Genomic DNA, 27,034 nt, shown 5'->3' with positions numbered 1-27,034 from the left:
GGTGAAGAATGGAGGCATAGGCCAATTGCCTGGAGAGCTAATGGATCGAATTGTGAACGATGTGGAAGATTTCCCGATTAGTATAGAGCGAGCGAAAGAAATCAGGGAGGAATTGATTGAAGAGAAGGGATTCCAAAGCTTAATAGACAGTGAGATGAAGAAGGCAAAATCTTCCAGAATATCATCCGGACTGACCCTAGAAAGGTTTACGGACGATATATTCTACTTTTTCTAGCATTGAGGTTCTGTGCACCATCCGCTCTCGAGGTCGGAGGGACAAACGCCCAGGAGTGGAGAGTTGGAGAGTTTGGGCCACAGGAGTCAACGATAGAGAGCAAAGACCTGACATTGTTTCGTAATCTACTGACGTTCTGAGTGATTGCGCCTCAGCTAGTGTTGATTAGAGAAACCGTATGAACCCGAATGACTGAAGTAGACCCGTTCTTTTGAGCGAATTCTCCGTTACACAAATCAAATTATCCCCTGCAAGACTCCATCCTTGACCATCGCTTCCGTTGAGAAAGGTGTCCACTGCAACGGTATAACACTTGTATCCATCACCCCGACTTGACGCTTAGTTTGCCATGTAGGTGCTGGCGTCAATGCCCTCGGCGGGGAACTCCCTGGGAGCAGGTTAGTTCAACTCTCAGACACAGAATCGGTATGCTTACGGAAGGGCAACTTCGAACCGCTTCTCGATCGATTTAAGCACCTCTTGATCCTGTTCGCTGCTGACAAAGGAGATACTGAGCCCCTTGGTCCCGAAACGACCAGCACGTCCGACGCGGTGAAGGTAGGAATCGGCATCGGAAGGAAGATCGTAGTTGATTGCCAGGTTGATGCGCTCGATGTCGATGCCACGGCCGAAGACGTCGGTGGCGACGCAAATGCGCTTGTTGAACTCTTTGAATTCCTTGTAGCGCTTGATACTAGGGTTGTATTAGCTCAGTTCGATGGTTGGATTTTGCTTAAGACGTACCGCTCCTCTTGGCTGACGCCGGAATGGACCGCAATGCTGGGGAAATTGCAGTCCCGGAGCAGATTGTCGAGTGCAGTTGCACGACCAGTGCTCTTGACGAAGATGATGACTTGGTTGAACTCTAGGGTATCAAGGAGATCGTTCAGCTTTCGGTTCTTCTCCTGCTCCGACAATTGGATGTAGTATTGCTGGAGACCGTGTAGGGTAAGCTTGGTCTCGTCATCCACATAGATCTCGAGAGGGTTCTGCATGAACTTCTTGCAGATCGGGCGAGTCTCTTGAGACAAGGTGGCGGAGAACATCATCACCTGCTTCTGTGTCGGCGTGGCGCGGAAGATTTCCTGGACGTCGCGGCGCATGTCTGTACATTTGGTGAGAACGGAGTCTTGGATAAAGTGCGGTGACACATACCGATTTGATCGAGCATCTTGTCGCACTCGTCAAGGACAAAGCGTTGAACACTACGGAGCTGGAGATGCTTGTCCCGAACCAAAGCGTTCAGACGGCCAGGAGTTCCGACAATGATGTGAGGATGGGTCTCCTTGTTCTTGAGAATCTCCACATCCTTCTGCATGGGGGTGCCTCCGTAGAAGACATGGGTTTTGACAGTTGGCATGTACTTGGAAAAGCGGGCATACTCGTTCTTGATTTGGTATGCAAGCTCGCGAGTGTGGCACATGACGAGGACAGAGCATTCGCCATCGACCGGTTCGATCTGTTGGAGGGTGGCTAGAACGAAGACGGCGGTCTTACCGAGACCGGATTTCGCCTGGCAAAGGACATCGGTCCCAAGGATCGCTTGCGGAATGCAAACTTGCTGGACTGTAATGCGCAACCGAGAAGTTAGAAACGGTCGTTCGAAGAAAGCGATGCAAAGTGAGTCGAAGCCGCGTCCATTCATCTCAAGCGTCCATATCGTTGAAAATCTTGTAGCGTGTGCGGTGCGCTTGAACGCACAAGGTGAAGTGCGGCGCCATATCGCGACCGCAACCCGCCTTGGATCCTTGCAGCTCAGTAGAGCAAGGTCATCTTGCCAGTTGCCGGCGGGAAGAACCCAGCCACGCTGTCTGAGACACGACCAGAATTCATATCAGGCAGCCATCATCCAAACCGAACTAGCAGCAGCTAATACCGGCCTCTGAGGCTCCGCTCGCAAAACCACCATTTGCCACCCATGACGGCTGAGTTCCCAACTCGTGGACGACATTGATATGCACCTTCTAATCCTTGCTTGCTATTGAGATGGACGGACGCGGCACGAATCTTGGAGTGTTCGTGACATCCTCGATGCGGATCTTGCTTCTTGATGTTGTGGGGAGGAAAATGATTGATTTCATGACTAACCCTCGGATGGATGCTCGAATCCGCAGTCGGTGATGGCTCGAAGGAGCTCCGGCTTCAACAAAAAGTCGCGGAAACCGGTGGAGTGGATTCCGACATAACTGCCCTTCTTGTCTGCTCCAGCTCCGGTGACGGTGAGATCGCCTTTCTTTTCGGCAGCGGCGCCGTTGGCGGCTCCTGCAGTGCGCGCGGGGGCGGCTTCGTTGGCGATCTCGTCGTCGGAGTAATCGATGAGATCTTCTTCGTGTTCGGGAGCCATTTCGAGGATAGAGAGCGATAAACGCGGTACTCAAAGGACGCTAGGATGATCGAGATGATCGGAGTGAAGGGTGCCGACGAATAGATGGGGTTTGGAGAGAATGAAGATGTCAGTGGGAGGGGTGCAAGCAGAAAGCTTGAAGGTCACGACCTGAAGAGCAGGTGGTAGGACGTAGGTAAATGTCCGATTTCAGAGTTGATGGCAATGTCAGAAGTTGAAAAGAGTTGAGAGAAAGCTTGGAGAGAAGCGCAAGGCTGAGAGGGTGAGTGAGGAGTGAAGGATGTTGGCTCTGAAGTAAAACCGATACGAAGTGATGAGGCTTCAGTTTGCGATGGTTTCGCTGCTGGGGGAATGAGAAATCGCCGCCGCAACTAGCTGAGCCTCATCACGTGTGATAACTATCACGTGATTGGCACTGCTGCCTGGTTTGATGCCTGGTTTGATGCCTGGTTTGGTGCCTGGTTGGATGCCTGGATGCCCCGACCTGATGCCTGGTCGTTGTTCACGTGATGTGAATCAAAGGGCTCTGATTGGCCAACCTCCCCCCTCCACTCCGACTCTCATCTCGAGGATCTTGACTTCAAAGTTAAACACATCAGCCACGGCGCCCCCCGCTCACTCTCTTAAGCTATCAACTGGAGGGATAGCCACCATGCGGACGAAAAGCTCTACCAAGCCTCCCAAAGGGAACCAAAACCCTCATCTACAAGCCCGGCTAGCCTACCTCTACAAAGCAGCCACCTACCTCAGCACCCACCAACCCTCCCAGTCCTCACAACCTTCTGTATCAAGCCCAGCCCTCCCACGCCACCTTGCTTCCCAACTCCGCGCCGTCTCGCTCAAATCCCAGCTTCGCCTTGCACAACCGATCAAGCGCTCACTCTGCAACCGCTGCAACACCCTGCTCCAGGATGGATCCGCTTCGGTTCACATGGAGAATGAGAGCCGTAGTGGCGTTAAGCCTTGGGCGGACGTGCTGGTGATACAATGTGCCATGTGTGAAGCCGTAAAGCGGTTTCCAGTTGGAAGTAAGAGGCAGGGCAAGAAGGGTGCGAGAGAGAGCGCCAAGATGGAACCGGTGGAGTCGACCGGAGACAAAGCCAAGGTTAGGGGGAGTGAGCTACGAATGGATCGGAATCGCACGACGTAATCTTAACATTTGATTTCCGCTAAATTCTACAAAAATGTTTCCATCTATCCAACAAGGCTGCCTTGCATCAGGGTAGTCATGGTGGATAGCTCGGAGATTCACAACAAGGACCAGGATAAACCTAGTTTAGGACATCATGCCCTTGATGCCTGAACGAACTCCATATTGGATGCTTAGAAGCCTGCGAAGGATGGTCAGTACAAGCACAGGCATCAACTTGCACATGCGGTTACTTACTAGTTTCAGTGTTGCCCTCACCCATACTCTTGCTGGTGCTGCTTCCACTCTGAATGGCACCGATCATACCATCGACCAACGATGCGCCACTCCATTTCTGATGCGTCAAGACGTCGCATCCAAGCTCCTTCTCCCTGCGTTGCACCAAGTTGACGTATGCGAGCATGCCGTCCTTCTTGAACCCACTCGAGAGCTCATTGGTGATGGTCGCAGTGGAGTGGATACCGGCCAGTGAGATCAGCTGAAGTACGAATCCTTGTTTCGCCAAATCCCAGACGAAGCTCTTCAGGGTCTCCTCGGTGAACCCGTGAGCCATCCAGTTGAAGCTGGGGCTCAAGTTGTACACCAATTTCTTCTCCGGGTGCTGCTTGCGAATTTCTCCCGAGAAGACGGCCGCTTTTTCGACACTCGGATCTCCGGTTTCCACCCACAGCAGATCGGCATAGGGGGCGTATTCGATGGCTCGCTTGGTCGCTGCGACCATGCCGGCCTGGTAATGGTAGTGCCCTTCCCGGGTGCGGGGAATGTCCCACGAGAAGAAGACCGGGGTTTTGGTATATTTAGCGGCGAGTTGTCGGCGGCGGTTAAGGGGCAGGTTCCGGTCGGCGCGGACGGCTGAAAGGTATTCATCGATGGTGGATTGAGGGGCGGACTCGGAGCGGAGGTGTTGCTCGACGGCTGGAAGGTAGCTATTAGCAAATCATGGCCCTCAGGGTACATAATTCTAGTTAAGCCAAAAGCAACTCACCTTCATCGAATGTCACCAATGTGTGCTGCTTCACCCACGCCGCCTCGGTGGCATCGATCTCGCTACCCGCCGCACCCTCCATCTCCATTCGCTGCAGCAGATCCGCCAGAGGCTCACAATCCTCCGTGACACCCTTAATGAACTCGTGGTCTCGCACGTCGATGGCGCTGCTGAGAAGCTTGCCGCTCTCCGAGTCCGTCCGGCCAATGACGAGATTCTCGCAACCCATAAGGTCCCATTGATACCTCGCCGCAACGAGACGATTGATGTGGTCGCTCATGGGGACCAGCACCTTTCCAGCCAGATGCCCGCACTTCTTCCCGCCGTGAAGCTGATCCTCAAAATGTACGGCAGCGGCGCCGTTTTCGGCAAAGAGTTTGGCAAGTTTGAGGACGGCAGACAAACCTCCATGGCCAGTATCGCCGTCTGCGATGATCGGCCGTAGGTAGTCCGTATACTGCGCCGTCTCTCGCTCCTCCTTGCTCATCTTCCTTCTCAAATCCCACTGCTTCCGGTCATGCAACTGCTGTGCTTTGAACAAGCGCTGCACCTGGTTCGGGACGGTGTTGTAGGGATAGTCTCCAAAGTCGGCGGACACTTCGTTGGTCGATGTCAACACGGACGAGCATGCCCAACCGCTGATGTACAGCACCTCCTGGTTGGGGGCTTGCTGTGTCATCTGCACGGGGTCAATTGCGCCCATCGTATGCACCGGCTGGCCTGCTGCGGCTCGTTCCTCAAACAGATTGAACAGCTTGCGAGCCATGAGAGAGCTGGGATACGACTGCTGGAGGGCTCCGCGCCGGGCGACCACATCTGCAGCGGAATAAGGGCGCTTGATGCCAGCATAACGAGGCGATGCCCACCATGCCTCGACGTCACGGACCTGGCTTTCGAAAAGTGCGTCTTCTGCGGCACCAGCTTTCGCGGATTCGGAGAGGAGTTGGAAAGAATCGGTGTGGTGAGCGGTGGAGACAGGAGGATCGACTTTAGGCAGCGTGGAAGACATTCTTGCGGCGGTGATGGTCAATGCCCGTGGAATGAGGTTGCTGGATGGTCGGCCGCACGAGCATACTCGACGGGCAAGTGCGCGCGAAGACGTTCGGATCATGATGAGATGAGATGAGATGAGACAAAGCAGACGTTTGGTGCTATCGGCTTTCTCTGCAGTCAATCCCTATATCAACCCCAAGCTCTTCCCTTGTTGACTTCACCAGTACTTGTAGACTACCACCGGTGGCAGGGATGGAATGCCACGGACTGGAAAGGATATGATATTTAGTGGATGAGTCTGTATTCCGGGATCGGGATGCTTATAATAAATATATCGGGCGTGCGAGATAGCGAAAGTAGATGTTTCAATAGTCGAGTTCTTCGCCACGATGATGTCGCCACCACATTTACAACCGCGGACAACGAACTTCAGATTAGAAACCCAACGGAGTATTCCCCCTCAGTCAGCAGCCAATAATTGCATCCGTCAACATCACAGTCATATGCGAGGAAGGAATTGAAGAAGTTAGAGCGAGGTCGGAGGACGGGTCAGCGGAATTAGCATAGCCGACAAGTCCCGCTGATCTGGACGGAGGATGGAGACGTGAACAGGTACTAGTCGCCTGCGTTCCCCAAAGCAACCAAGACCGGCAAGAGGCAAGAATAATGCCCGGGAATAAGGTTCTACTTCCGTATCAAGCTTAAACGCGGGAGTTACCTCTTACTTGCATCTCGGTCTCTCGCTGCACGGGAATCTTTTGAACCGAGGGCAGCCGTCGTCGTGCATCACCACCAGCACTTTTCTACTTTCTCTCTCCCGCCTCCCGCCTTTGTTCTCCTCCGCCATTGCGATATTAGCCTTCATCCTTTTTAATTGTCCAATTGATCGATTTTGCACTTGGAACTTCTCCTAGAATCAGGGGAGCTTCAAGCAGAGACATCTTCATCCCCGCATCGTCAACCCTCCATCCCATTGCATTAGCAAACATGGCTATGAACGCCCGGTCTGCCACAAGAGCCCTGCGGGCCATTCGGGTACGTATCGAAATTCCTATCTTGATGGACAGAAAGTCTGATGGAAATATGTAGCCATTGGGTGTCAAGCAATCCGCTCCCGGTAAGCTTTCTATTTCCTTTTCTTTGTTTACACTCCAAGAGCATTGGCTAAATAAAGGAAAATAGCATCGTTTGCCGAAGGCCGCCGCAGCTATGCTACCGCTGAGCAGGATCTCAAGGAGACATTGAAGAGGGTTATCCCTGAGAAGCGGGAGCTGCTCAAGAAGGTGAAGGCCCATTCCGATAAGAAGATCGGTGAGGTCAAGGTCGAAAACACCTTGGGAGGCATGCGGTATGCTCGCCAATAACTATAGGGTTCCCTATCGCATTCTAACGATACCACAGTGGTCTTAAAGCCATGATCTGGGAAGGATCCGTCCTCGATGCCAATGAGGGCATCCGTTTCCATGGCAAGACCATCAAGGACTGCCAGCGCGAACTTCCCAAGGGCACCTCAGGGACGGAGATGCTCCCCGAAGCCATGTTTTGGCTGCTGTTGACTGGTGAGGTTCCCACGACTTCCCAAGTCCGTAAACTCTCCCGCACTCTGGCCGAGCAAGCCCAGCTTCCCAAGTATGTCACCGAGATGCTGGATGCTTTCCCCAAGGACTTGCACCCGATGACCCAGTTTGCCTGCGCCGTCTCCGCTCTCAACCACACCTCTGTTTTCGCGAAGGCGTATGAGAAGGGTTTGAACAAGGCCGACTACTGGGAGCCGACCTTCGATGACTGCATCAGCCTCCTTGCCAAGCTGCCAACCATTGCCGCGAAGATCTACCAGAACGCCTACCGTGGAGGTGGCGCTCTCCCTGCCGAGGTCGACCTCACCCAGGATTGGTCCTACAACTTCGCTGCCATGCTGGGCAAGTCCGGCAAGGAGAACGAGGGCTTCCAGGATCTTCTCCGTCTCTATTTGGCGCTCCACGGCGATCATGAGGGAGGCAATGTGTCCGCCCACGCCACGCATCTCGTCGGTAGCGCACTTAGCGATGCCTTCCTGAGCTACAGCGCCGGTCTTCAGGGCCTTGCTGGACCACTCCACGGATTGGCTGCCCAGGAGGTCCTGCGATGGATCATCCAGATGAAGGACAAGATTGGCACCAGCTATACCGACCAGGAGGTGAAGGACTACCTGTGGAGCACGCTCAAGTCTGGACGTGTCGTTCCTGGATACGGACACGCCGTGCTGCGGAAGCCGGACCCGCGATTCGAGGCCCTCATGGACTTTGCCAACGCACGACCTGAGATCTCGGAGAACCCGGTGTTCCAGCTAGTCAAGAAGAACTCGGAGATTGCCCCGGGCGTGTTGACGGAGCATGGAAAGGTACGAGAAACATTCACGGAGGGATGCAACGAAAATGACTAACGTATCGGACAGACCAAGAACCCATACCCCAATGTCGACTCCTCGTCCGGCGTGCTCTTCCACCACTACGGGTTCACCGAGACTCTGTACTACACGGCAACTTTCGGTGTCAGCCGTGGTCTTGGACCTCTGGCACAGTTGATCTGGGATCGTGCTCTTGGCCTCCCTATCGAGCGACCCAAGAGCATCAACTTGGCTGGTCTCTTGAAGGAGGTTGAAGGAAAATAGATGGACGTGAGCGTATGGCTCGTATGAACATGTAGAAAAGCAGAACTTGTTCCCATATCTCTGCGATTTGGAGTTGGAATGCATTCAAGCCAGTTATATAGATCGATGAAATCCTCATTTCACAATCCAGAATCAATTTCAGTCAAACCACTTGGAACGATTCATGAGCTGGACACGTGCATCATTAAAGTGCGGCTTGGGCAACGCCTTACTAAACCTGGCTAATAAGTTGAGGCTATAAGTTCGAACCCCTGCCTGTTGGCCAACCACCTACTTGGCCAGTATCACCATCTTCACCACCATCACCAAACGCGTAATATCTCAACCACCATATCGTATTACGATGTCAAATTCAGAGGAGGTACTCCTACAGGCTATCCATGCCGTAGAGACCGGTCAATGCAAATCACAAAATGAAGCTGCGGCCCTATTCAAGGTCAATCGAGCTACGCTTCAAAACCGCCTCAAGGGCATGCAATCGCGCTCTACAGCTCAACAATCGAACCAACGCCTTACACCGGTGCAAGAGAGGTTTTTAGTCGACTGGATACTTGAGAGTGACGCTCAAGGATTCCCCCCTACCCACGCACGTCTGCGTGAAATGGCCGCGCGAGTTCTAGAGCTTCAGGGTGATTCTACACCCCTTGGGAAGAATTGGATACCACGATTTCTACATCGAAATCCACGCGTTGCGACGTGTGTTGGGCATAGTCTAGATGTCGTACGACGTCAGGCTGCAACCCAGGATACAATCAATGGGTTTTACGCGTATTTTCACCAAGTTCAGACACAGTACGATGTCCACCCTTCCGATACATGGAATATGGATGAAGTCGGTGTTGGAATGGGAATATGTGCTAATTCTACTGTCATCGCAGACTCGCAGAAGTCGACAGCTTATATCACGAGTCCTGAGAACCGGGAATGGTGTTCTATCATAGAATCAGTCTCTGCGACCGGTCGCTATATCAAACCAACCATTATCCAGAAAGGCGCGTCCCTACAAGCTGCTTGGTTCCCTGAACAACCTCCAGACTTCCATTATGCGGTATCACCAAACGGCTGGACTTCAGATCAACACGCGTTGGTGTGGCTTCGTACAGTTTTCCTCCCTGAAACCGCTACAGAGCGACGGTACAGGATCCTACTCATGGACGGGCACGGAAGCCACGCAACCGTCGATTTCCTATACGAATGCAGGATAAATGACGTGATTGTGGTCTTCCTACCTGCGCATACCTCCCACATCCTTCAGCCTCTCGATCTCGCCTGTTTTTCACCTCTGAAACGCTTCTACAAGGCCCTCCTCCGCCAAAGCGCGTATATCGACGAGGCGCTACCGATTAAACGACGAAGATTCATTGTCCTCTATGCTGAGGCGCGTCGGGCACGCCTAATTGACCGTACAATCAGATCAGGGTGGAAGGCTGCAGGTCTTATACCGTGGGACCCGTCAAAAGGTCTCAATAACCGGTTCGTGGTACCGCCCACGCATACCGAAACCGCATCCTCAATTCCACGACCAAACACGCCTCCACGCACCCCAATACTAGTCGCCTCGGTCCTCCAGACGACGCCCTACAAGCCCAAACAAATACAAAGTGCATTGCGCGTTCTTAGCAAGAACACACGCGTGACGAAGTGGACGAAGGCCTACATAGGGAAGGCAGCCAAGGCAATCGGAGTGCTACAGGCGCGTCAGGCTGCATCAGATCTGAAAATTGCGAGTCTCCAGGCCCGTCTAGATGCCGCCTCAGCCCCAAAACGCAAGAAGAAGGTTCGGATAGATCCCAATGTTAAGTTCGCACAGATTAAAGAGATCAAAGTAGCGCAAGAGGCTGTACGGCTTCTGGAGGCAAATACTATACTAGAACAGAGTATTCCCGTGGCTGAAACTATACCAGACGCTCCCCAAGATGCTGTACAATAGTCCTATGGTTTGAATTTTCAATATAATTACGTGGTGGTAGAGATGTCACGGTTTTCATGATGGTGGCTAAGATGGTGATACTGGCCAAGTAGGTGGTTGGCCAACAGGCAGGGGTTCGAACTTATGTAAACTTCCAACACAAGCCTCAGGCTCTTAGGCTCGCACGTGGGCAGGGACTAGGAAATCATGAGGTCTTTGCAGATGACCGTCCATTGCATCCTGCCCGGCACGGCAATTCCTGATGTCTTGACCACGAAAAAAGGAGACAGTCTGCCGTTCAAGTGACAGTTCTATCAATCATGGCAAAGATCACAGTAGCAGCCCTCGTCATTGGCGCTGGAGCTGGAGCTGCTGTCACTGCCGCCTTCACGCGTCGAAAGGAGGAACCGACATCCCTATCGCTCACGACGACCACCATCACCACGCCCTCCACCACCAGCGCACCGAATCCAGTCCCGATCTCAGCCCAAGGCGTCCTTGCAGCCCCCGTCGATCCCTCCGGCATATTTAACTATGGATTCCCCGGGCCTACGGCGGACCTGCGACCCTCTCTCGCCCTTGTCTCCTCCTTCGACCGCCGCACCCGCAATCCGCACTGGGTGGCTGAACATATCACTCCGGCTTCCCTAGCCGGGCGCGACGGCAACCGGAAGCACAGCTCATTTGCCGAAGATGACGGAATTCCTGAGAAGTTTCGGGCGAAGTTGAGCGACTACTTCCGCAGCGGATACGATCGTGGCCACCAGGTTCCCGCCGCGGATGCGAAATGGAGCCAGCAGGCGATGAACGAGACATTCTTGCTAAGCAATATGTGTCCACAGGTTGGAGACGGCTTCAATCGCGATTACTGGGCGCATTTCGAAGATTTCTGTCGGCGTCTCACGCACAAATATCCAAGCGTACGAATCGTCACGGGACCCCTCTACCTGCCTCGAAAAGAACCTGATGGGAAATGGAGGGTCAGCTACGAAGTGGTGGGATCGCCGCCCAATGTGGCTGTGCCCACGCATTTCTTTAAAGTTATTTTTGCGGAAGATGGGAAGGTAGGGGGAAACGTCGCCGTTGGCGCTTTCGTGCTTCCGAATGCTCGCATTGCGAACGATCGAAGTTTGAAGGAGTTTGAGGTGCCCTTGGAGATGGTCGAGAAAGCGAGCGGCCTGGAGTTTGCCGAGAAACTGCCTTTGAACCGACGGAAGCGGCTCTGTGGTGACATGCAGTGCGAAATCATGGTTCGGGAATATGCGGACCGGCAGAAAGCGTTTGTGAAAAAATAGGGGATTCCAGACCCGGATCTCGGTCTTCTGGAAGTAGTAGCACACAGACGAAGGGTGACTGTTTATCGCATAGCGCGGAGTTCTTCATTTCGTCCGAGCCCCATAGCCCGGGTCCTGTCCGGAGGAATCGGGTCATATTGTACAGCAATGTTACATGTATACTCCTTGGCGTATAAACGCCGACAAGCATTGATCAAGTCTAGCCTTCCCTTGTCCCTCTAGAGCCTGCCGTTTGCAAACCATGAAGAAAATCCAAGCGAGTCCCCGTCGCTATACATATCCAACCAAGGGCGGAATCTCATAAGATGTTCCCTATGACATTGAGGGCTCACGCTGGAGCTTCGTGATGTAGCTTTTGCTCACGACGTTCCAGGCAGCCATATACTTCTCCATGCAGGCGCTATAGCAGGATGTCTCGCCGCTACTCAATGATGTGGATGGTTTCGGAACGCATCTCTCGAAGCAGTGCTCGTTCACTTTCTGCAACTCATTAGACTGCGGTGTCAACGACCGGAAGAAGGGAATCGGACCTCGACGAGTTGTCTGGCATTGGACAAAGCGGACTCCTGGCGGACTTGTGTGATGAGGGCGGCTTTCGGGTCTGATGAAGATGGAGTACCGGAGAAGGAGTCCATGGTGTTGAAAAGTGCTTGAATGTGTCGGCGGAAAGTCTGGTTCAGTGTGTAAGCGGGTGGACATTTACGGAGTACATACAGCTACCTCGGCGTAGGGAAGGGAAACTTACATCTATGGGACTTTCTAAATGATGCTGGCGAAGGAAGTATTAGGGGATGCGGAGGATGAATTGAATTAGGTTTATATGTCCTGGCATGAGTGGCATCTGAACGGAACATTTGCTGTGATGATGAATGAATTGTAAGATCCCTTCAATACCTGACAGCCTGAGGCCTTAAGGCGCCACATTAATTTTGTCAGGCACCAGTACTATCCCTGTAACATCCACATACACCTGGACGGTCGAGTTCCACCAAAGATGCCACTTCACGTTGGATCATCATCGGTGTGTTGATGAGTTGCTCTATCGTCTCTCCAACTACAAGCAAGGATCCCTCCCAATTCCTATATATACCCTCCAATTCTTGGCCTGCCTTGTCCCAGACCAAGAGACCGGCAATCTCGGCAACCCAGGGAACATCCAGCGACCAGAAGCTCATGCGATATGATATTCCACACCTTGATATCGACAGCATTGCTCCTGTCTTTTCGGACGTTTGGAACTCGAGCTGCCGATAATAACAATATCATACCGGATGATGTGAGGGCAATAGAGGTAAGAACCTGAACATATGCACGGTACCCTCGAACAAATGATCACACGCTAACATAAACTTCTCCCAGCTTAGAACCCATAGCCTGAATGCTGTAAGCTTCGCTCCATCGGCCCTGGTCCAATGTCGAATTCGACTTCCCTTGTCGTCCAAATGCTAATGACAGCAGCCATATTTAGATAATGAAATGCAAAGTCGCTGGTTCGATTTTGGGGCGGACACTGTGGTGCGGACAGACCAATATGTCCGACTGACGGGAGAATTGCCTTCACGCTCAGGATGGTTGTGGTCTCGAGTTCCCTTGACCGCAACCAACTGGCAGGTCAGTCATGAACCGTGTTATGGAATCTACGTTCTCTTCACCGAGCTGACTGCGAGTTACAATAGATCGTTGTGGAGTTTAAGATCCATGGCACTGGCACGCTTTACGGCGACGGCATGGCCATGTGGTTGACGAAACAACGCGCTCAGCAAGGGGCCGTCTTCGGTAGCATGGACAAATTCGACGGCCTCGGCATTTTCTTTGATACGTACAAGAACAATCGACCAGGGACCGTGTTCCCATATGTCATGGCCATGATGGGCGATGGACAGACCAGCTATGATAAACACAATGACGGCAAGGCGAATGAGTTAGCCGGGTGCAGCGTATGTTGACCTCTTCGCCTAATGTGTTCACGAAACTTATACTCGCCTAGGTACGCGGTATTCGAAACCAGAACATCCCCACCAAACTTCGCCTTACCTATCTCCAAGATAAACACCTGGTTCTTGATCTTCAGTACAAAGATGAGTATGAGTGGACTTCGTGCTTCACGATCCCCGACGTCAAGATCCCTGGCGTAGCGTATCTAGGCTTCTCCGCCGAGACAGGAGAATTGGCCGATAACCACGACATAATCTCCATATCCACAAAGAACTTGTATTCTCCGGGCCCAGGAGACGATGCACATAGTGCGCCGAAGGGATCGACCAAGCCGTCGCTCAAGGCCAACCGGGAAAAACGGGGATCTTGGTTTGGGTTGTTCTTCAAGTTCCTTTTGTTCGGCTGTGTTGTTGCAGGTTGTTACGTGGGTTTTACGATGTACAGGACATCAAGAGCGTCATCCCGGTTTTGAGTATCCCGCATGTCGCAACGAGTTTGAGCGTCGTATCTGCATTTAGCGAGGAATAACATCTCTTTTTCACTGCAAGAGTGACTTCGGCCTAGGGCACCACTTTCTCAACCACTTCGACTTGCCTGTGTCCTCGAAAATTCCTGTCCTTCCCCTCAACCCTCCAGGGGAATGCCTTGAATAAATGGATCTAAGCCGGTGACCATCCACGTGTTCCTCTCCAAACTAAGGCGACTCCCATTGGCGCTGCCTCTCACAGCCTGGCGCAGCAGTGAAATGCGAATGGTCAAATCTCAATCCTCAGATAATGATCTCTTCTTTTATGTGTGATCAGTCGCAACCGGGTTCCCAATGGGCTCCTGGTTGCGTCAGATTTGGCATTTGGTTATCACTAGCTCATCATTGGACTTTGAGTTGATATTCTCCTGCTCGCTCGAACCGCTGCGAAGGAAGACCTAAGTATGCGTATTAGCATGGTTGTCCAATCGGCCTGACGGCGAATAGAAAGGGAAAATATCCACGTACGGAGCATCCCGCTACGATTGAAAACTACTGTTGTGGATTCCCCAGAGAGCACGCGGGAGCGACAGCATGAGACTGCCAGCTCAACAGCGTGCGTCGGAACCAAAGTGTGTCGTCATCGCGGGATATCGTGCTACAACGTCTCGTGCCTCGTAGCTAAGTCCGATCCGAGCAGGAGAATTATCCTAGGCGTAGGAACTATATCAGATATCCGTTCTTGTGCATGCATCAGTCAGTGCCGGCCGAATCGCTTGAAGGCAATTGGTCGGCTCCTGTATCGAATTGTGCAACTGGATTTCATCATCAAGTTCCTTGGATCTGTTAGTTTTATTCTCATAGTAGAGTCAGTCTTGGAAGAAGCGACTTACCATTTACCTGTCTGATTCAAATCAATTAAGTTGGTGTCTGAAGTTCAGAAGGAAGACGCGAGAGGAACCAGCTACGCGACTGGTCGGTATCGTCCGATGGAGCGCCACATTTCAAACCGCTTATCGGCCATCTCCTCCCTCACAAAGTCACAATCTACCCGTACGACACTCTACAAAACACGGTTTCACGGATTTGCAATAGAGTAAAAGAGCTATCAATTCGGACACTATGGAGATTTCGGAGAACAGGCAAAGAATGCTACGTGGGGAGCTGTACCACGCCTTTACGCCAGAACTTGTCGCAGCTCGTCGTCGTTGTGCTCAAGCTTGCGAACGATACAACAACAAAGGCGAAGTTGATAGACGCAAACAGGTGGAGCTGTGGAGGGAGTAAGTGCATTGCCTTTGTGCTTCTTCCGATCTCCGATGGTTTATGTCCGATCGCATCTGACCGGGAAAAGAATCGTGGAAGATGCGCAACCGTTACCACCAAGAGACCCAAACCCAGAAGCAGATGAGAAGTTGCTTGAGGAAGAATCTTGGGTAGAGACTCCTATAAATATTGACTACGGATTCAATGTGAAGCTCGGTCCTAATGTCTTTATCAACTTCAACTGCACCATGCTAGATACGTGCACCATCACCATTGGTGCGAGGACTCTCGTCGGTCCAAGTGTCAGCTTCTATAGTGGAACACATCCATTGGATCCGACTCTCCGAAACGGCACCAAAGGACCGGAACTGGGGAAAGAAATCTGGATTGGCGAGGACTGCTGGATTGGTGGTAACGCTATCATTCTTCCCGGTGTACGGATTGGACGTGGCTGTGTCGTTGGTGCAGGCAGTGTTGTGACAAAGGTATGGCGAGCTACCCCGAGGGCACCGAATCCTCTGCCTGCATTTTGATGTGCTGATTTGATCAGGATGTTCCGGAATTACATGTTGTTGCAGGTAATCCTGCTCGGATAGTGCGTAAAATCGAAGTTTGAAAGGAAGACCTCCGCGATTGATCCTAAAATCAGCGTACCAGCTGTCAGCGTGAGCAAATATCCGCTACATATATAGACGTCAACTGGACTCGTATTTCTGGGTCTTCTAGCAGTTCGACAAGAATCTAGCCTCGCCGGTCGCCAGCTGCCAACTGAAAATCCCTTCACCTATAATATGCATGAATCACTCAGCTTCTTCTTGTATCATTACGTATGGATCGCAATGCACATTCCATCATCCTTTCTCGGAAAATTGGGAGCATAATTGTTCGTATTGCAAGTCTAGGGAGTAGGGTATTGAGATCTCGGGCCATTCCCACCATGGTTGCTTTCTGCCCCTCCGTCAGATCAAGCAAGCCACAATCTCACAGCAAGGTAAGACTTGGCTAGATCTGAGCCTAGGCTCCATATGAAACTTGTAGAAAGATCAACCTTGACGGAGCCGATATCCAGCCTTATGATCCCTGGCCATCCGTATCGCCGTTGAAGGTGGACGTGGGCATTGGAGAAACGGAGACCCGGTGCCCCAGCAGTTCTTTTTTCACCATTGAGCAGAGACTGTACAAGTCACGCTCCCTTTCATTTACCAATTTCTCCCGTTGTTGGAGCTGCGCTTCCTTCTCTTTCACTTGAGCCTCTCGGGCTCGTAGCTCAATATCTCTCCCCCTGTTATAATTCTCGATCTCTTGAGCTCGGTGGACATACTCTCGGAATGAACACTTGCAGTCAGGGACCTCGGCCAGTTCTGGTGCAGGGTACGGAACGTCTGGATGACTTGGCTTGGGGCCGGCTTTATGGAGTGACTTGGTAATGGCAGCTAGAAGATGTTAGCAAGCGCATAAGGATAGACTGACGCGAAGTGCCTGTTTAGAAAGGATCAACTCTACCATATTTATCACTGTAGCACCCAGTTGGATCTGGGGCATAGAATCCTGTGTTATAGTGTGCGTAGGCGCATTTCTTATCGCTTTTGCTACACCGGCCACGAGTATGCCAGTAGTAGCAAGTGAGGGGTGGATCGAGGTATTTTGGCAGAATCTTCCGCCCTGGTACAAGTCAGGATAGGTCAACCCAAGGGAGAACTAGTGAGTAACCGTTATGATCTTCCATGAATGAATCAAGTCGCGAAGGCCTAGTTGGCGGGGATGTATGCCCGGGGGAAGCTTTCCGCTTTCTAAATGTCCGTAAGTGGGTTGTACATCCAACTCTCTGGGGATCCATACTGTCCTCGGAAGTAAACACCCGCGGAGTTATCCACACGACTTGTAGATTTTGTTTCTTGCCGTCTCCAATCCTCCACACTCTGATCCGAGGGTTTCGGAGTAGCCATTGCTTAGAAACAAGCAAACAGAGTGGGACCCGCAACGTCTCGTCACTTTCTGGGTTGATTTATTGAAGGCTCGCAACACAGATTGTGGTGTTTCCGGAAAGTTCGCAAATCATGAATGAAATACCACATGAATCGGTGTTGCTGTACAAAAGTACTCGGCAGGTGTTGATCGAAAGCAAAATATTGAGGTCCCCATGACTTTTCTTTACCTCAGTACTCATGCATGAGCCTATAGTCAGGCATATCACCAAATATGCCCTGGTTAGGCAACGAACAACCATAATGTGAATATCCGTAGTCAACGAAGATTATTCACTCAACTTGCCCCAGAAGCAGGTCGCGAGATAAGGAAATCGTGCGAGGGGTGAGCATTAAGTTTTAGTGCCATTACTAGCTGCTGCTGCTGCTGCTGCCTCTCGCTTCCGTTGAAGGTACCTCTCCTTTGCACTCGATACATCGGATGTAGTTTTCCTGCTCTTTGCAGCATGTTCTTGCTTTCGACGCTCTTCTGCCTCCTCATCCGCAGCTCGCTTGGTGGCTTGTTCGAGTTGCTCTTCCAGCATTTGCGACTGGCGCTCCCGAACACCCTTACGATTGTCATTTCGACCGAATGACGTAGCAGGTGCCCTTGAATATTGTCCCCTTCCTGTCTGAGAGCCTGCCGTAGTAGCAGACTTCGGCTTGGGTGCCACGTTCAGACCTGCAGATAGTAATTGACGCTTGTCTGCAACCTGGCCTTCTTCGTTCAGGATGATGCGAGCACCCTTCGCGTTTAGGTCACGCGCAATGTCGGCCTCAGATTTCTCGGTCTTGTCATTAATATCTCTGACAGGCTCTCCAATCTCGCTCGGCTTCGATGCATTTGCTGCAGCTTCAACTGCTTCCTGGTGTCTTTGCTCATCCCGATCCATCATAGTCCGGTAGAAGCCTTGCATTCCCGATTCTCTACGTTTCTGGGCTTCCGATTCTTCCTTTATTTTCTCCTCTACTTCCAGCCGCCGCAACTCTTCTTGCTGTTCTTTGTATGCGCTGGTCACAAACTTCTCTTTATCGGCGAACTCTTCCCCTTCAGCCTCACGTTCCTTCTGCAGCATTTTGTCTCGGGCACGTAGTTGGTCCCGCTTTCGAACCTCGGCGGATGCCAAGAGACCTTCGACATACTTCGGGTTGCGCTGTTCTGCATGCTCTCGGGCGGCGGCATTCTTTGCAGATGTTTTGGCATGAATCGCATCGTAGGCGGCGTCGTAATCGTATATGGATGGGTCGATTTCCTCCTTCTCAATCTTCTTCCTAAAGTCGGTCCGTTTGGGGGCAGTGAGGTTGGACTTTTTCGGGGGCGCAGGGCGTTCTTCTTCCGAGTCGTCGTCCGCAAGGAAAACGGCCTTGGATTTGGCTAGCTGTTGTCCTTTCTTCTGAACATTCAGCCCAAGCTTGAGGCCGGTCATTTCTCGAAAGGAGGACAGGAGGACAGGAGGACACAAGTTTGCCGAGGTTAGCCGTCTAATGGCACTCACGAAGGAACGAATATCGCAGTCAAAGCTACCTTTGCTAAGAGCTTAGTTATGTGACGTGTGGCAGCGAGGGCTGGTTCGAGTTGATGGTCAGAGAAGGTGATGTCGCTGGTCCTAGATTAAGCGAGGTTCTACCGGTAGGGCTGAATCATGGTAATTCATGTCAAGTTCACGTAATAGCCCCTTTGGAGTTTGGACCCTTCGGCCTATATTATCACGGAATACTGTTACTTTCAGTCCTACGGAACCGGAACCGAACACCAACGACGACTCTGTCAATGGTCATTAAATATCAATACATTCCGTGGATATTTTACATTTCCTGTATGAGGAGCTTCGCGTCTTCCACAGCCATTCTCGCCACTCGTTTCATCACAGCGCGATGATCCGCTTCTCGATATCCCTCCCACTGATCCAGATCCTCTCGACCTTGAATCGATAAAGTCTCATACCCTTGCTTGATGACGTTACTTACTTCCTTTGGACTCAAGTGCTTGCTTCGTAGCTTTCCTTTCCCTTGCGTTTCCAACAGACTATAGTAATGACTGGACACTCCAGTCAAGATTTCGATGGAACTGGATTCGCGGGTAGGGTGACTCATGCTTGATGAACGAGATACCCGGAGATTGTAAGCATCACGGAATTTCGTCAACGTATCGCCGGTCTCCACCAACTTGTAGAACAAGTCGTCATAGGATGCTGTATCGGGGAGAAATGATTCTCCGACAGAGAGCGACAGCGCGATAAGTTCGGTGAGGGACTCGACAAGGCGATGGGAATTGGTAAGTGGTTTGATGTCGGAAGCGTATGATGTGAGGAAGCGAATGAAAGAAAGGAGTGACCGCCAGAGTTCAGCCCAATGATAAACTGGTTGGTGTCAGCCTAGTATTCTTAATTCACGGCATATGGGATCTTACCGATTCTCGTTCGTGACTTCGCCATGAAGGATATAATTCTCAACAAGATGCCGATGCACAGAAGGTAGAATTGCACATCGAGTCGTCGCCTTAGGTTGTGATTGATTCCGTCGATCATGAGATCCAACAGAATCGGGCACAGTTCCCGGTCTCCTTTGATCGCAGGCAAAAAAGGTTGTCTCTGCCGACATAACCGCACCGAAGTCTTGCTCTCTTCGCTACAAGTATGCTTGACGAGGATCGGGTCTTCAACAAGGATTTGAATGGTGTAAAGGCTGATGTACGTATAGTAAGTCGCTCGGTTTGACCGATGGGCATGCTGGAAAAGATATGAAGTCAGGGAAAGATAATTGCCAAACGCGGAATGCTGGAGTTTGGTGTCTGCCGTTCTCAGGACAAAGTTCGAGCAGAACAGCTTATTTGCGTTGACAAAATCGTAAGTCGGCAGCAAGATCGCAACGTCCGGACTTGGTCTGAGAGATCCGTTAGCTATCGTCATATCGTATTCTGGGAGGCAATCATACAGCGAGGCAAAAGCAGCGGCCGTTTCCTCCGAATTGGCACTTGGAGTTGACGGCCTAGATGCAAGCCCGCCCAGTCCGAAGTATGTGAGAGTCGTCCCCAGCGACCATCCTTCTGGAGCATCGTCCTGGACTGTGACATATCGATCCCGAATCGAGGCACAGACAGTACCAATACAAGATACAATCATCTTCATAGTCGCGTCGTTCACGAAGTCGTTGAGTCGTAGTTGGTAAGGATTCTGGAACTCGAATTTGTTGTAGTTCGCCAAAAGGCCTAGGAGGACGAATGGCTCGGCGGCTTGGGTTGCGTCTGACTCCTGGATGAGCTGCAAGAACGTTAACATTCCATTCCTTGTAGATTGGTTCTACCTACGGACCTTCATGAGAGCAGGGAATAGATCCTTATGAGTGAAGTATGAGACCAGTCCCGTCTGGTATGATCCAGATGTAACCGACAAGGCCACTCTTACAGCACGGAGCTTGAGTTGCACTATCCTGACGGTCAGCAATTGATCCCCATCAATCCCCAGCTTTTAAGCAGCCTTACATGTTCTTCCATTTCGCATCGTCCAGTCCAAGGCAGATACTAAGTCCGCGAAAGTCGCGTCGGCGTCGCTAAGGCCGGTTAAGATGGCAATGATATCGGCGCTTGGGTTTGTGTATCGTTTCGTCATTACGGAGACTAGAAACACCGTCAAAGTCTGATGAGTGAGCCCACGTATGCCGTGTATGACGGCAGAGGGAACACTTACATCCAGAGCGACTTCATCGGAAGGCCCCCTTCCCGTCTTGATATATGCGATCGCATGGGACACCAACTGTTGGGTTCGAAACTACGACATGGTGAGCACAGCAAGTATGGAATCCACGGAAGTCATACGGACTTGGAGGTGCAGCATATCGTCTGGTGTCAGATTGGCGAGGAGTTGTCGGAGACCAGCAGTATCTGGTTTATGGAGGAAGAACTCCCGCCAGAAACCTTCGGGCTTCTCCGCTTCGTCTTCATCATCCTTGGACCCTGTTAGTCATGAAGTTTGGAGAGGGACTTGGAGAACATGGAAGTACCAGAAGAAGAGATTCATAGAGTTTAATGACTTTCGGTTGAAACACGTCTGGCCGTGCCTGTTGGGACAAAGGCGACTGCTCCATCTCCCACGATTGTTAAACAGATCGCAATGAATTCATCGAAGCTGGGGTTCGTGAAAAGGCAGAGCTATCTAGAGCCCATTCCGTGATGCAAAGGGATCGGTATAGAAGCTCCCGACTGTGAACTGGAATAATGGCGCATTCTTGAAACTCCTTGGGATCGTGATACGCTCTGATACGAATCGGTAGGGGACAGGGGTTGGTGGGGAATGTTTCAATGAGACGGACGACAGAAGCCAATGCCGCAGCAAGCTATTTGGACGTCAGACTCATGTAGTTACGGAACATCCATAATTAACTAGTTAGTTACTAACTAACTAACTTAAGTTAACTAACTTAGTTACTAATTAACTAGTTAGTTAACTTAGTAAAAGTTGCGACGGCAGGTCGACCGCCGGAATGGGCGGATTGCCTTTTTTGGAAGACCGAGCCCACCCCCGCCCCTCATTGGTTGACGGGTACTATCCGAAGATTTCCCGCCTCCTCCGGCCTGTCTGCCTCCCTTGACCTCAACATATAAAACTCGCATCCCACTCCCTTCTTCTACCGTTTTATTTCATTGTTTTCTGTTCCCTTTTCCTTTACCCCCTCAACAACTGCAGCGACTGATGGATCACGACTGCTCTGACCCCTCGCTCCCTGGTTCTCTTTCAGCTTCCCACCCTCAGCTCCTTCCCGCCTTCTCCGTGCTCGCCGCCCTGTTTTTTCTGCTTTTGCCGTATTCCCTTTCGGCCCCACTTCCTGCGCGTCGCCGTTCAAAGTGTTGCACTCTGTCCGTCTACGCTATAGTATCGTTTGCCGGGCATTTCGTTCTCGAGAACCTCGTTAATTTGATTTGCTAGACACGCCTCCCATTTCTTTCCCTGTGCCTTTTCTCTCTCTTGCTCGAGTGAGAACTGACCGTCTCCCCGAATTCAACCTCCTTGCTCTCCACGGGTCCTGCCCAAACTCAGGGCGGCCGATTATCTCGCTCATGCCCTGCTCCCTCGCAGCCTCTGACATTAAAGGCCGTTGATCCCGATCGGCCACGCCGATTCCTGCGGCCTCGGTCCACCGTCATCCTTAATTCTAAGTCATAGTGGGACGGCCATAAGGTCCACTGCACTTGATTATCCCTGAATCCCTGTATCATTGTTTTCATTCCTTTTTGTTGCTACGTGGCATTGCCGGTCTCATGGGCTGAGTCGGTCTAGATTGAAAAGGAAAGGAAGGAAAAGCAAGGCGAGGCGAGCAAAGGAGGTTGCTTTTTTGCACAACGGCCAGAAAATGGGGGGACGGCGAGACGTTACGCCTCCTTTAGCGCCTCGGCTTTCTAGAAGCAGGTTGGTATGCTAGGAATCTATCTAACACCCGGCGATCCCGAAGGATCTTCAAGAAAACCTGCTCAGCCCGCGCCCCAGGCAGCATCTAGAGCAGTCGAGGAGGTCGGGATGGTCGGACTGCAGGGGCGTGAAAGGGGCGGAGGGGTTCGCTCAAACCCAAACTGGGTCGTGAGGAAGCGATGGCGCTGTCACTGGACATGCATGACGCAGGATGCAGGATGCACGACGCCTCCGCCCCGGAGATGCCGCAACGCTGTCACGCAGGAACTTCGGATTAGATTCCCCGAGAATGCATACGAGCGAATACGAGCGAATCCACGCGTCGCTGTCTCTGAAATATAGCAACCTGCAGCCCTTGTATGGATGGCTCCATCGTAGGTGCGACACGGCTTGGATCACGCGCTCACCCTTCTTCAAGAGGTGATCGCCAGATGGAAAACTTCAGAACGCCGGATTCGCGCCAATGAGGCTGTCGTTCCGGTCCAAGCTTGGAGGAAACGGTAGATCCATACGGAACATTGCAGTCCGGACGAGGCGCATCTGCGGTGCCTGAAGCGTGCGACCCTCTACCGGACGAGAGCACAGGTCATGTCTCCTTCAAAGACCGAAGGGGACACATCAGTCCAGTCTACTTCATTCCAACAGAAAAGAATGGAGGCGATATCATGACTAATTGGCTGGCCAAGTCTCGGCTGGGAATGGCCCGTCCGATTCTCCCAAGGTCAGGAGGCGGGTTTACTCTTCTAAGGCTAAGGGCGCCATTTGATACGTCTCCTACCCCTAGATTGAACCAATAGGTTTGGTCCCTCTACGCCCGCTCTTCTCACAGGACCGAATTCGGAAGCCGCGGCCAACTGCTTTTCGCGCCTTTGACTTCGTAGGCGAGCTGGGAGGGAAGAAGACGAGTTCGTTTCACGGTATAAAGGTTCGGCTGCTCCCTGGCCTCCTCAAAGTTCAGCCACTCCTTCATCACACGCGTCCAGCACACGAACTTCGTAGTACGGAAACATGGCGGTCACTGCAGCTCCTGGTCTCCACAATGTTGGGTGAATGCCTCTAACAGCCCTCACCTTGCAGACCTTCGTGGAGAATACCAACTTTGACATTCAAGTGCCTTGCTTTAATGTGACGTCGACCGAGTTCTCTCCTCCAGCTACCACACCTTCATGCGGTAGTGTTCCTACTGCTGCCGAATCGTCAAGCGGTCGGTCCACTGGCGAAAGGGCCGACATTGCTATTGGAACCGTCGTGGGATCTCTCTCCATTGTGGGACTTGTAGCATTTTTTGCATCCGGGAGACGCAAGGCTCATCGCAACGCCACCGAAAAGCTTTCCTATAGTGCAAAAGCACCAGAGATCACATCTATACGATCGGAATATAGCAATCGACTGGCTCACATTGGGCCAGTGAATGCCATGATGTCAGTGAAGGCAATCATGATCGTGGGTATGAAGTAGAAGATACTGGGATGAGTAGAAGGAAACCTGTAGTTTCTACCAATGGGAAGCTAACTGGGTTGATGGTGCAGACTGTCCTTCTGTCATTGGCTATCTATACGCCTCGAGGCACATTATAACGATGATTGCCTCCTAGCAGTCTAACGAAAAGAACATTTGCGCCTAAACTTTTCGTAATGCAGTATCCGATCCATCTTTCATGATACACCAGCCGAACCCCCTGACACATCATCAGTTCTTGTGCATTGCCAGCAGCAAGTCAAATTGAGCTCCGGAGACTAGTTCCCACTCATAGTCTCCCGGTTCTATTCTCAGGCAGTATCTTCTGAGTCGCGAATCTGCGCCGTACAGTATAGTCACGGACCGTACCGTAAAAAGCCTCGACCCCACTCCCTTACTATCACCGGCTCCCTTGCAACACCTCAACCAACTTATCAACAAGCGCATGTGCCTTTCCGTTACACACCGATGCGCTCCTCTCCCTGCTCCAAATATCCCTACACGATTTCAAGGCCTCCAGCATAATACCCGCTGGCCCATCCTCCCGCCTAACCGCCATCGGCCCCTCCTCAACCACCAGCCCTCGCACAAGCTGACAACACACAGTCATAGCTGCAGTGAAGAACTCATACCGAAACAGTCCCGCAAACCAGGCAGTGGAGCTGTTCTGTGCGGGCTCACACCCATCGCCGTCGCAGAGACTCCGCTGCAGGGACAAGACTGCCAGGGCGCTCTCGAGGGAAGACAACCCTGAGTCAGGGTGCGCCGCTGCGGCGCAGGTTGTCGAGCCGAGTACGAAGCGCGAGTGTAGAGCTAGGAGAGTCTGCCGGAAAAAGATGTCGAGGGTACATGCTTCCAGATCGATGGAGGTGGAGGAGGGCCAGTCGGTATCGGTGCGGAAGACTGGTGGTCGAAGACCGACGCCAGAGGAGCGGATGAGGTTTCGAAGGGCTTCGTCGACTTGGACGACTTGTGTGTACGTGGCGGGATCGTCGGTATCTCCGGTGGCCAGGTCAATTGCTTGGATCAGGAGCGGGACCGCTGTGCCGAAGGTGCTCTCAAGAAGCGTGGGTTCGGAGTCGGCCGATACTGGCGACGATGTCCAGCTATGGTTCTCTATTGCCGAGGAAGGGGTGGTGTTGTTGAATGAGGGCGAGGGAGTGCCTTTCGATAGACAGGCAACGTCGCAGGGACGCAACAGGAGAGGCATGCCACAGATGAGCGATTGACGCATCTCCAGAAACACAACTGATGCCCAGAGCCGTCGACGCATTCTTCGCTCATGGCAGGACCACAATTCCACAATAGGAAGGCGGTCGGTGTGCAACCCTATGCCCATGGCCAGTCTAATGATCATCCCAGTAAGCGGCCAGCACGTATCCGACTGGTGACAGGACATGGTGTAGACCTGCTTAGAGATTACCATCAAGCAGAGCGTCCTGATGTTTGTCAGTGTCGGTTGGAATAAGAACGGGGTGCGTCGGAGACACATCTCTGCCCCTGTTAAGAGACGGTTTGGCAAGTCTGAGTATCCGTTCGATTTAGTTGCCTGGGCAATGAATTCATGGGCCTGGCATCCTAGAGAGATGATCATGAAGTACTGGGCTAGCCAACCGTCGTCGGGTCGAGGCTTGGCGGATCCTCGTTTCCAGCTCCAGAAATCTCGCACCTCTGTCTCGAACGCATCAGTGTCTAGGAGGTGGTACGTCTTCTCGATCGTGTCCATGTAATGGGCTATAAATGCTTCCAGAGTAGACCGCGGTGGTAGGTTATTTAGAAGAAGCGTGATGGATTGGTGAGAGTTGTCATGGTCGCTGAAGGGATAGTTGATCGAGAGCACAACGGGAGCCCCTGCCGAACTATGGGGATGCGGGTCGCCGTTCGACAAATCTCCTGTGTGCTCCCCGGGAGTTCTGTGCAGAAGCTCCTCGATCTAATATGGCGGAATTAGTTCCCGGATTCCTTGACTGCAAGACGGTAACAATTGGCATGTTACGCACTGACTCACCTCGTGGAGTAAATTCTTCCAGTGTGTGCCATTATGGAACCGTTGATCCCAGTAGTTGTCAACAAAGTATGTGGCGACACCGCCAAGTGCGTTCGAATTGTTGAGATGGACCGGATGGGTGTTGGAGAACCCCGAGATACTTAAATCGGAATAGACACACTCCAATTTTCTGTGGTTGTTTGCGCAGCGAGTGCATGGTACGCCTCGGTCACACCGTACCTTGAGCTTCCTGCATCGAAGACAGGAGAGAATAGCACGTTCTCGTTTGGCGACTGAATTGGGCCGCATTCCATCAGGGCTTTTCCTCTCCGGACGCGATCGCTGTTGAAGCATAAATGTGGCCTGGAAGGGAACCTGGGCGCGGTCATTGTCACCCAACCGCCTCTTCTTCGCAGAATGTCGTGGGTTCCCAGGTTGAGCCTCCGAAACGACCAATTCGACTGAGGACTCGCTTCTGGGGGATATGCCGGTAAAAGGCGTGCCCCCAAAAGCGTACACGCAGTCGACATCGGCGACGATGCACCTCTTACATCGCGGTCTGGCCCTACTGCAGCGGACTTTGAAGTTGCGGCATCTCTGACACGACCTGATTGGCCGACTACGAGATGAAGCACCATCCTCCGTCATGGTCTGTAAATCTAGAGGGAGAGGATGGCGTGGGAATTCATCGGCCGATAGGAATGTGGTTTTATGTCATTATATCCGACCTCGTAATCCAGCCGATTAACTGGGGCGGCCCGATATCAGCGAGGCTGTTCGAGGCTGGCATTTAATGTGAGTCGGGGCACATTCGATGGGATCTTACTAACTAAGTATGAGACAGAGCTCTAGGAGATCGAACTTATTCACCGTGATTCGAGAGCCAAACAGCCAAGTGTGACCGGCTTTGATGTCCTAGACGAAGTCATCGGCCGAGAAAAGCGGGGCCTAAATCCGATCCATTCATCGGTCCGACCCTCTGTGATCAAGGATTA

General features: G+C 52.0%; 13 protein-coding genes across 13 annotated transcripts; 6 read left to right on the top strand and 7 right to left on the bottom strand.

Moving 5' to 3' along the window:
- Positions 1-261: 261 nt before the first annotated feature.
- P152DRAFT_170095 (ATP-dependent RNA helicase SUB2) lies at positions 262-2,794 on the bottom strand. The gene is made up of 5 exons (XM_033674085.1): positions 2,324-2,794; positions 1,391-1,801; positions 980-1,340; positions 672-929; positions 262-623 (listed from the first exon to the last, which is right to left on the bottom strand). Exons 1-5 carry the CDS (start codon positions 2,577-2,579, stop codon positions 575-577), a joined length of 1,335 nt encoding a protein of 444 aa, XP_033530755.1. The 5' UTR covers positions 2,580-2,794; the 3' UTR covers positions 262-574.
- A 383-nt stretch (positions 2,795-3,177) lies between these two features.
- On the top strand, positions 3,178-4,113 carry P152DRAFT_461764 (Rpr2-domain-containing protein). Its single transcript, XM_033680197.1, has 2 exons — positions 3,178-3,922; positions 3,976-4,113. The coding sequence occupies exon 1, from the start codon at positions 3,232-3,234 to the stop codon at positions 3,727-3,729; it is 498 nt and encodes a 165-aa protein (XP_033530754.1). The 5' UTR covers positions 3,178-3,231; the 3' UTR covers positions 3,730-3,922; positions 3,976-4,113.
- Positions 3,816-6,255, bottom strand: P152DRAFT_170127 (isocitrate lyase and phosphorylmutase). The gene is made up of 3 exons (XM_033674086.1): positions 4,715-6,255; positions 3,967-4,644; positions 3,816-3,910 (listed from the first exon to the last, which is right to left on the bottom strand). The coding sequence occupies exons 1-3, from the start codon at positions 5,823-5,825 to the stop codon at positions 3,903-3,905; spliced, it is 1,797 nt and encodes a 598-aa protein (XP_033530753.1). The 5' UTR covers positions 5,826-6,255; the 3' UTR covers positions 3,816-3,902.
- Positions 6,256-6,363: 108 nt separating this feature from the next.
- Positions 6,364-8,515, top strand: P152DRAFT_461762 (citrate synthase-like protein). Its single transcript, XM_033680196.1, has 5 exons — positions 6,364-6,742; positions 6,797-6,824; positions 6,890-7,055; positions 7,109-8,087; positions 8,142-8,515. Exons 1-5 carry the CDS (start codon positions 6,695-6,697, stop codon positions 8,355-8,357), a joined length of 1,437 nt encoding a protein of 478 aa, XP_033530752.1. The 5' UTR covers positions 6,364-6,694; the 3' UTR covers positions 8,358-8,515.
- Positions 8,516-10,498: 1,983 nt separating this feature from the next.
- On the top strand, positions 10,499-11,947 carry P152DRAFT_461760 (uncharacterized protein). Its single transcript, XM_033680195.1, has one exon. It carries the CDS (start codon positions 10,587-10,589, stop codon positions 11,559-11,561), a length of 975 nt encoding a protein of 324 aa, XP_033530751.1. The 5' UTR covers positions 10,499-10,586; the 3' UTR covers positions 11,562-11,947.
- Positions 11,418-12,555, bottom strand: P152DRAFT_461759 (uncharacterized protein). Its single transcript, XM_033680193.1, has 3 exons — positions 12,307-12,555; positions 12,092-12,232; positions 11,418-12,041 (listed from the first exon to the last, which is right to left on the bottom strand). Exons 2-3 carry the CDS (start codon positions 12,194-12,196, stop codon positions 11,874-11,876), a joined length of 273 nt encoding a protein of 90 aa, XP_033530750.1. The 5' UTR covers positions 12,197-12,232; positions 12,307-12,555; the 3' UTR covers positions 11,418-11,873.
- A 2-nt stretch (positions 12,556-12,557) lies between these two features.
- Positions 12,558-14,048, top strand: P152DRAFT_423371 (vesicular integral-membrane protein VIP36 precursor). Its single transcript, XM_033677208.1, has 5 exons — positions 12,558-12,852; positions 12,921-12,944; positions 13,020-13,172; positions 13,238-13,498; positions 13,549-14,048. The coding sequence occupies exons 1-5, from the start codon at positions 12,742-12,744 to the stop codon at positions 13,966-13,968; spliced, it is 969 nt and encodes a 322-aa protein (XP_033530749.1). The 5' UTR covers positions 12,558-12,741; the 3' UTR covers positions 13,969-14,048.
- Positions 14,049-15,084: 1,036 nt separating this feature from the next.
- Positions 15,085-15,761, top strand: P152DRAFT_452234 (trimeric LpxA-like protein; the record flags this gene model as incomplete). The annotated part of the gene is made up of 2 exons (XM_033678282.1): positions 15,085-15,245; positions 15,317-15,761. The coding sequence occupies 2 exons, from the start codon at positions 15,085-15,087 to the stop codon at positions 15,759-15,761; spliced, it is 606 nt and encodes a 201-aa protein (XP_033530748.1).
- Positions 15,762-16,266: 505 nt separating this feature from the next.
- Positions 16,267-17,359, bottom strand: P152DRAFT_169880 (uncharacterized protein). Its single transcript, XM_033674083.1, has 4 exons — positions 17,068-17,359; positions 16,939-17,018; positions 16,732-16,890; positions 16,267-16,661 (listed from the first exon to the last, which is right to left on the bottom strand). The coding sequence occupies exons 1-4, from the start codon at positions 17,172-17,174 to the stop codon at positions 16,300-16,302; spliced, it is 708 nt and encodes a 235-aa protein (XP_033530747.1). The 5' UTR covers positions 17,175-17,359; the 3' UTR covers positions 16,267-16,299.
- Positions 17,183-18,746, bottom strand: P152DRAFT_169904 (uncharacterized protein). The gene has a single exon (XM_033674084.1). The coding sequence runs from the start codon at positions 18,617-18,619 to the stop codon at positions 17,546-17,548; it is 1,074 nt and encodes a 357-aa protein (XP_033530746.1). The 5' UTR covers positions 18,620-18,746; the 3' UTR covers positions 17,183-17,545.
- A 252-nt stretch (positions 18,747-18,998) lies between these two features.
- Positions 18,999-21,275, bottom strand: P152DRAFT_468553 (DUF1741-domain-containing protein; the record flags this gene model as incomplete). The annotated part of the gene is made up of 8 exons (XM_033680828.1): positions 18,999-19,552; positions 19,603-20,075; positions 20,127-20,452; positions 20,504-20,616; positions 20,674-20,827; positions 20,879-20,959; positions 21,011-21,136; positions 21,192-21,275. The coding sequence occupies 8 exons, from the start codon at positions 21,273-21,275 to the stop codon at positions 18,999-19,001; spliced, it is 1,911 nt and encodes a 636-aa protein (XP_033530745.1).
- Positions 21,276-21,800: 525 nt separating this feature from the next.
- P152DRAFT_169542 (uncharacterized protein) lies at positions 21,801-22,168 on the top strand. Its single transcript, XM_033674081.1, has one exon. It carries the CDS (start codon positions 21,881-21,883, stop codon positions 22,112-22,114), a length of 234 nt encoding a protein of 77 aa, XP_033530744.1. The 5' UTR covers positions 21,801-21,880; the 3' UTR covers positions 22,115-22,168.
- A 1,948-nt stretch (positions 22,169-24,116) lies between these two features.
- On the bottom strand, positions 24,117-27,030 carry P152DRAFT_423360 (uncharacterized protein). The gene is made up of 2 exons (XM_033677207.1): positions 26,061-27,030; positions 24,117-25,985 (listed from the first exon to the last, which is right to left on the bottom strand). Exons 1-2 carry the CDS (start codon positions 26,685-26,687, stop codon positions 24,453-24,455), a joined length of 2,160 nt encoding a protein of 719 aa, XP_033530743.1. The 5' UTR covers positions 26,688-27,030; the 3' UTR covers positions 24,117-24,452.
- Between the last annotated feature and the right edge of the window lie 4 nt (positions 27,031-27,034).

The sequence above is a fragment of the Eremomyces bilateralis genome, assembly GCF_010015585.1.
Source record: "Eremomyces bilateralis CBS 781.70 unplaced genomic scaffold P152scaffold_27, whole genome shotgun sequence".
NCBI classification, from domain to species: Eukaryota; Fungi; Ascomycota; class Dothideomycetes; order Eremomycetales; family Eremomycetaceae; genus Eremomyces; species Eremomyces bilateralis.
This window is presented reverse-complemented; position numbering and strand designations above follow the sequence as displayed.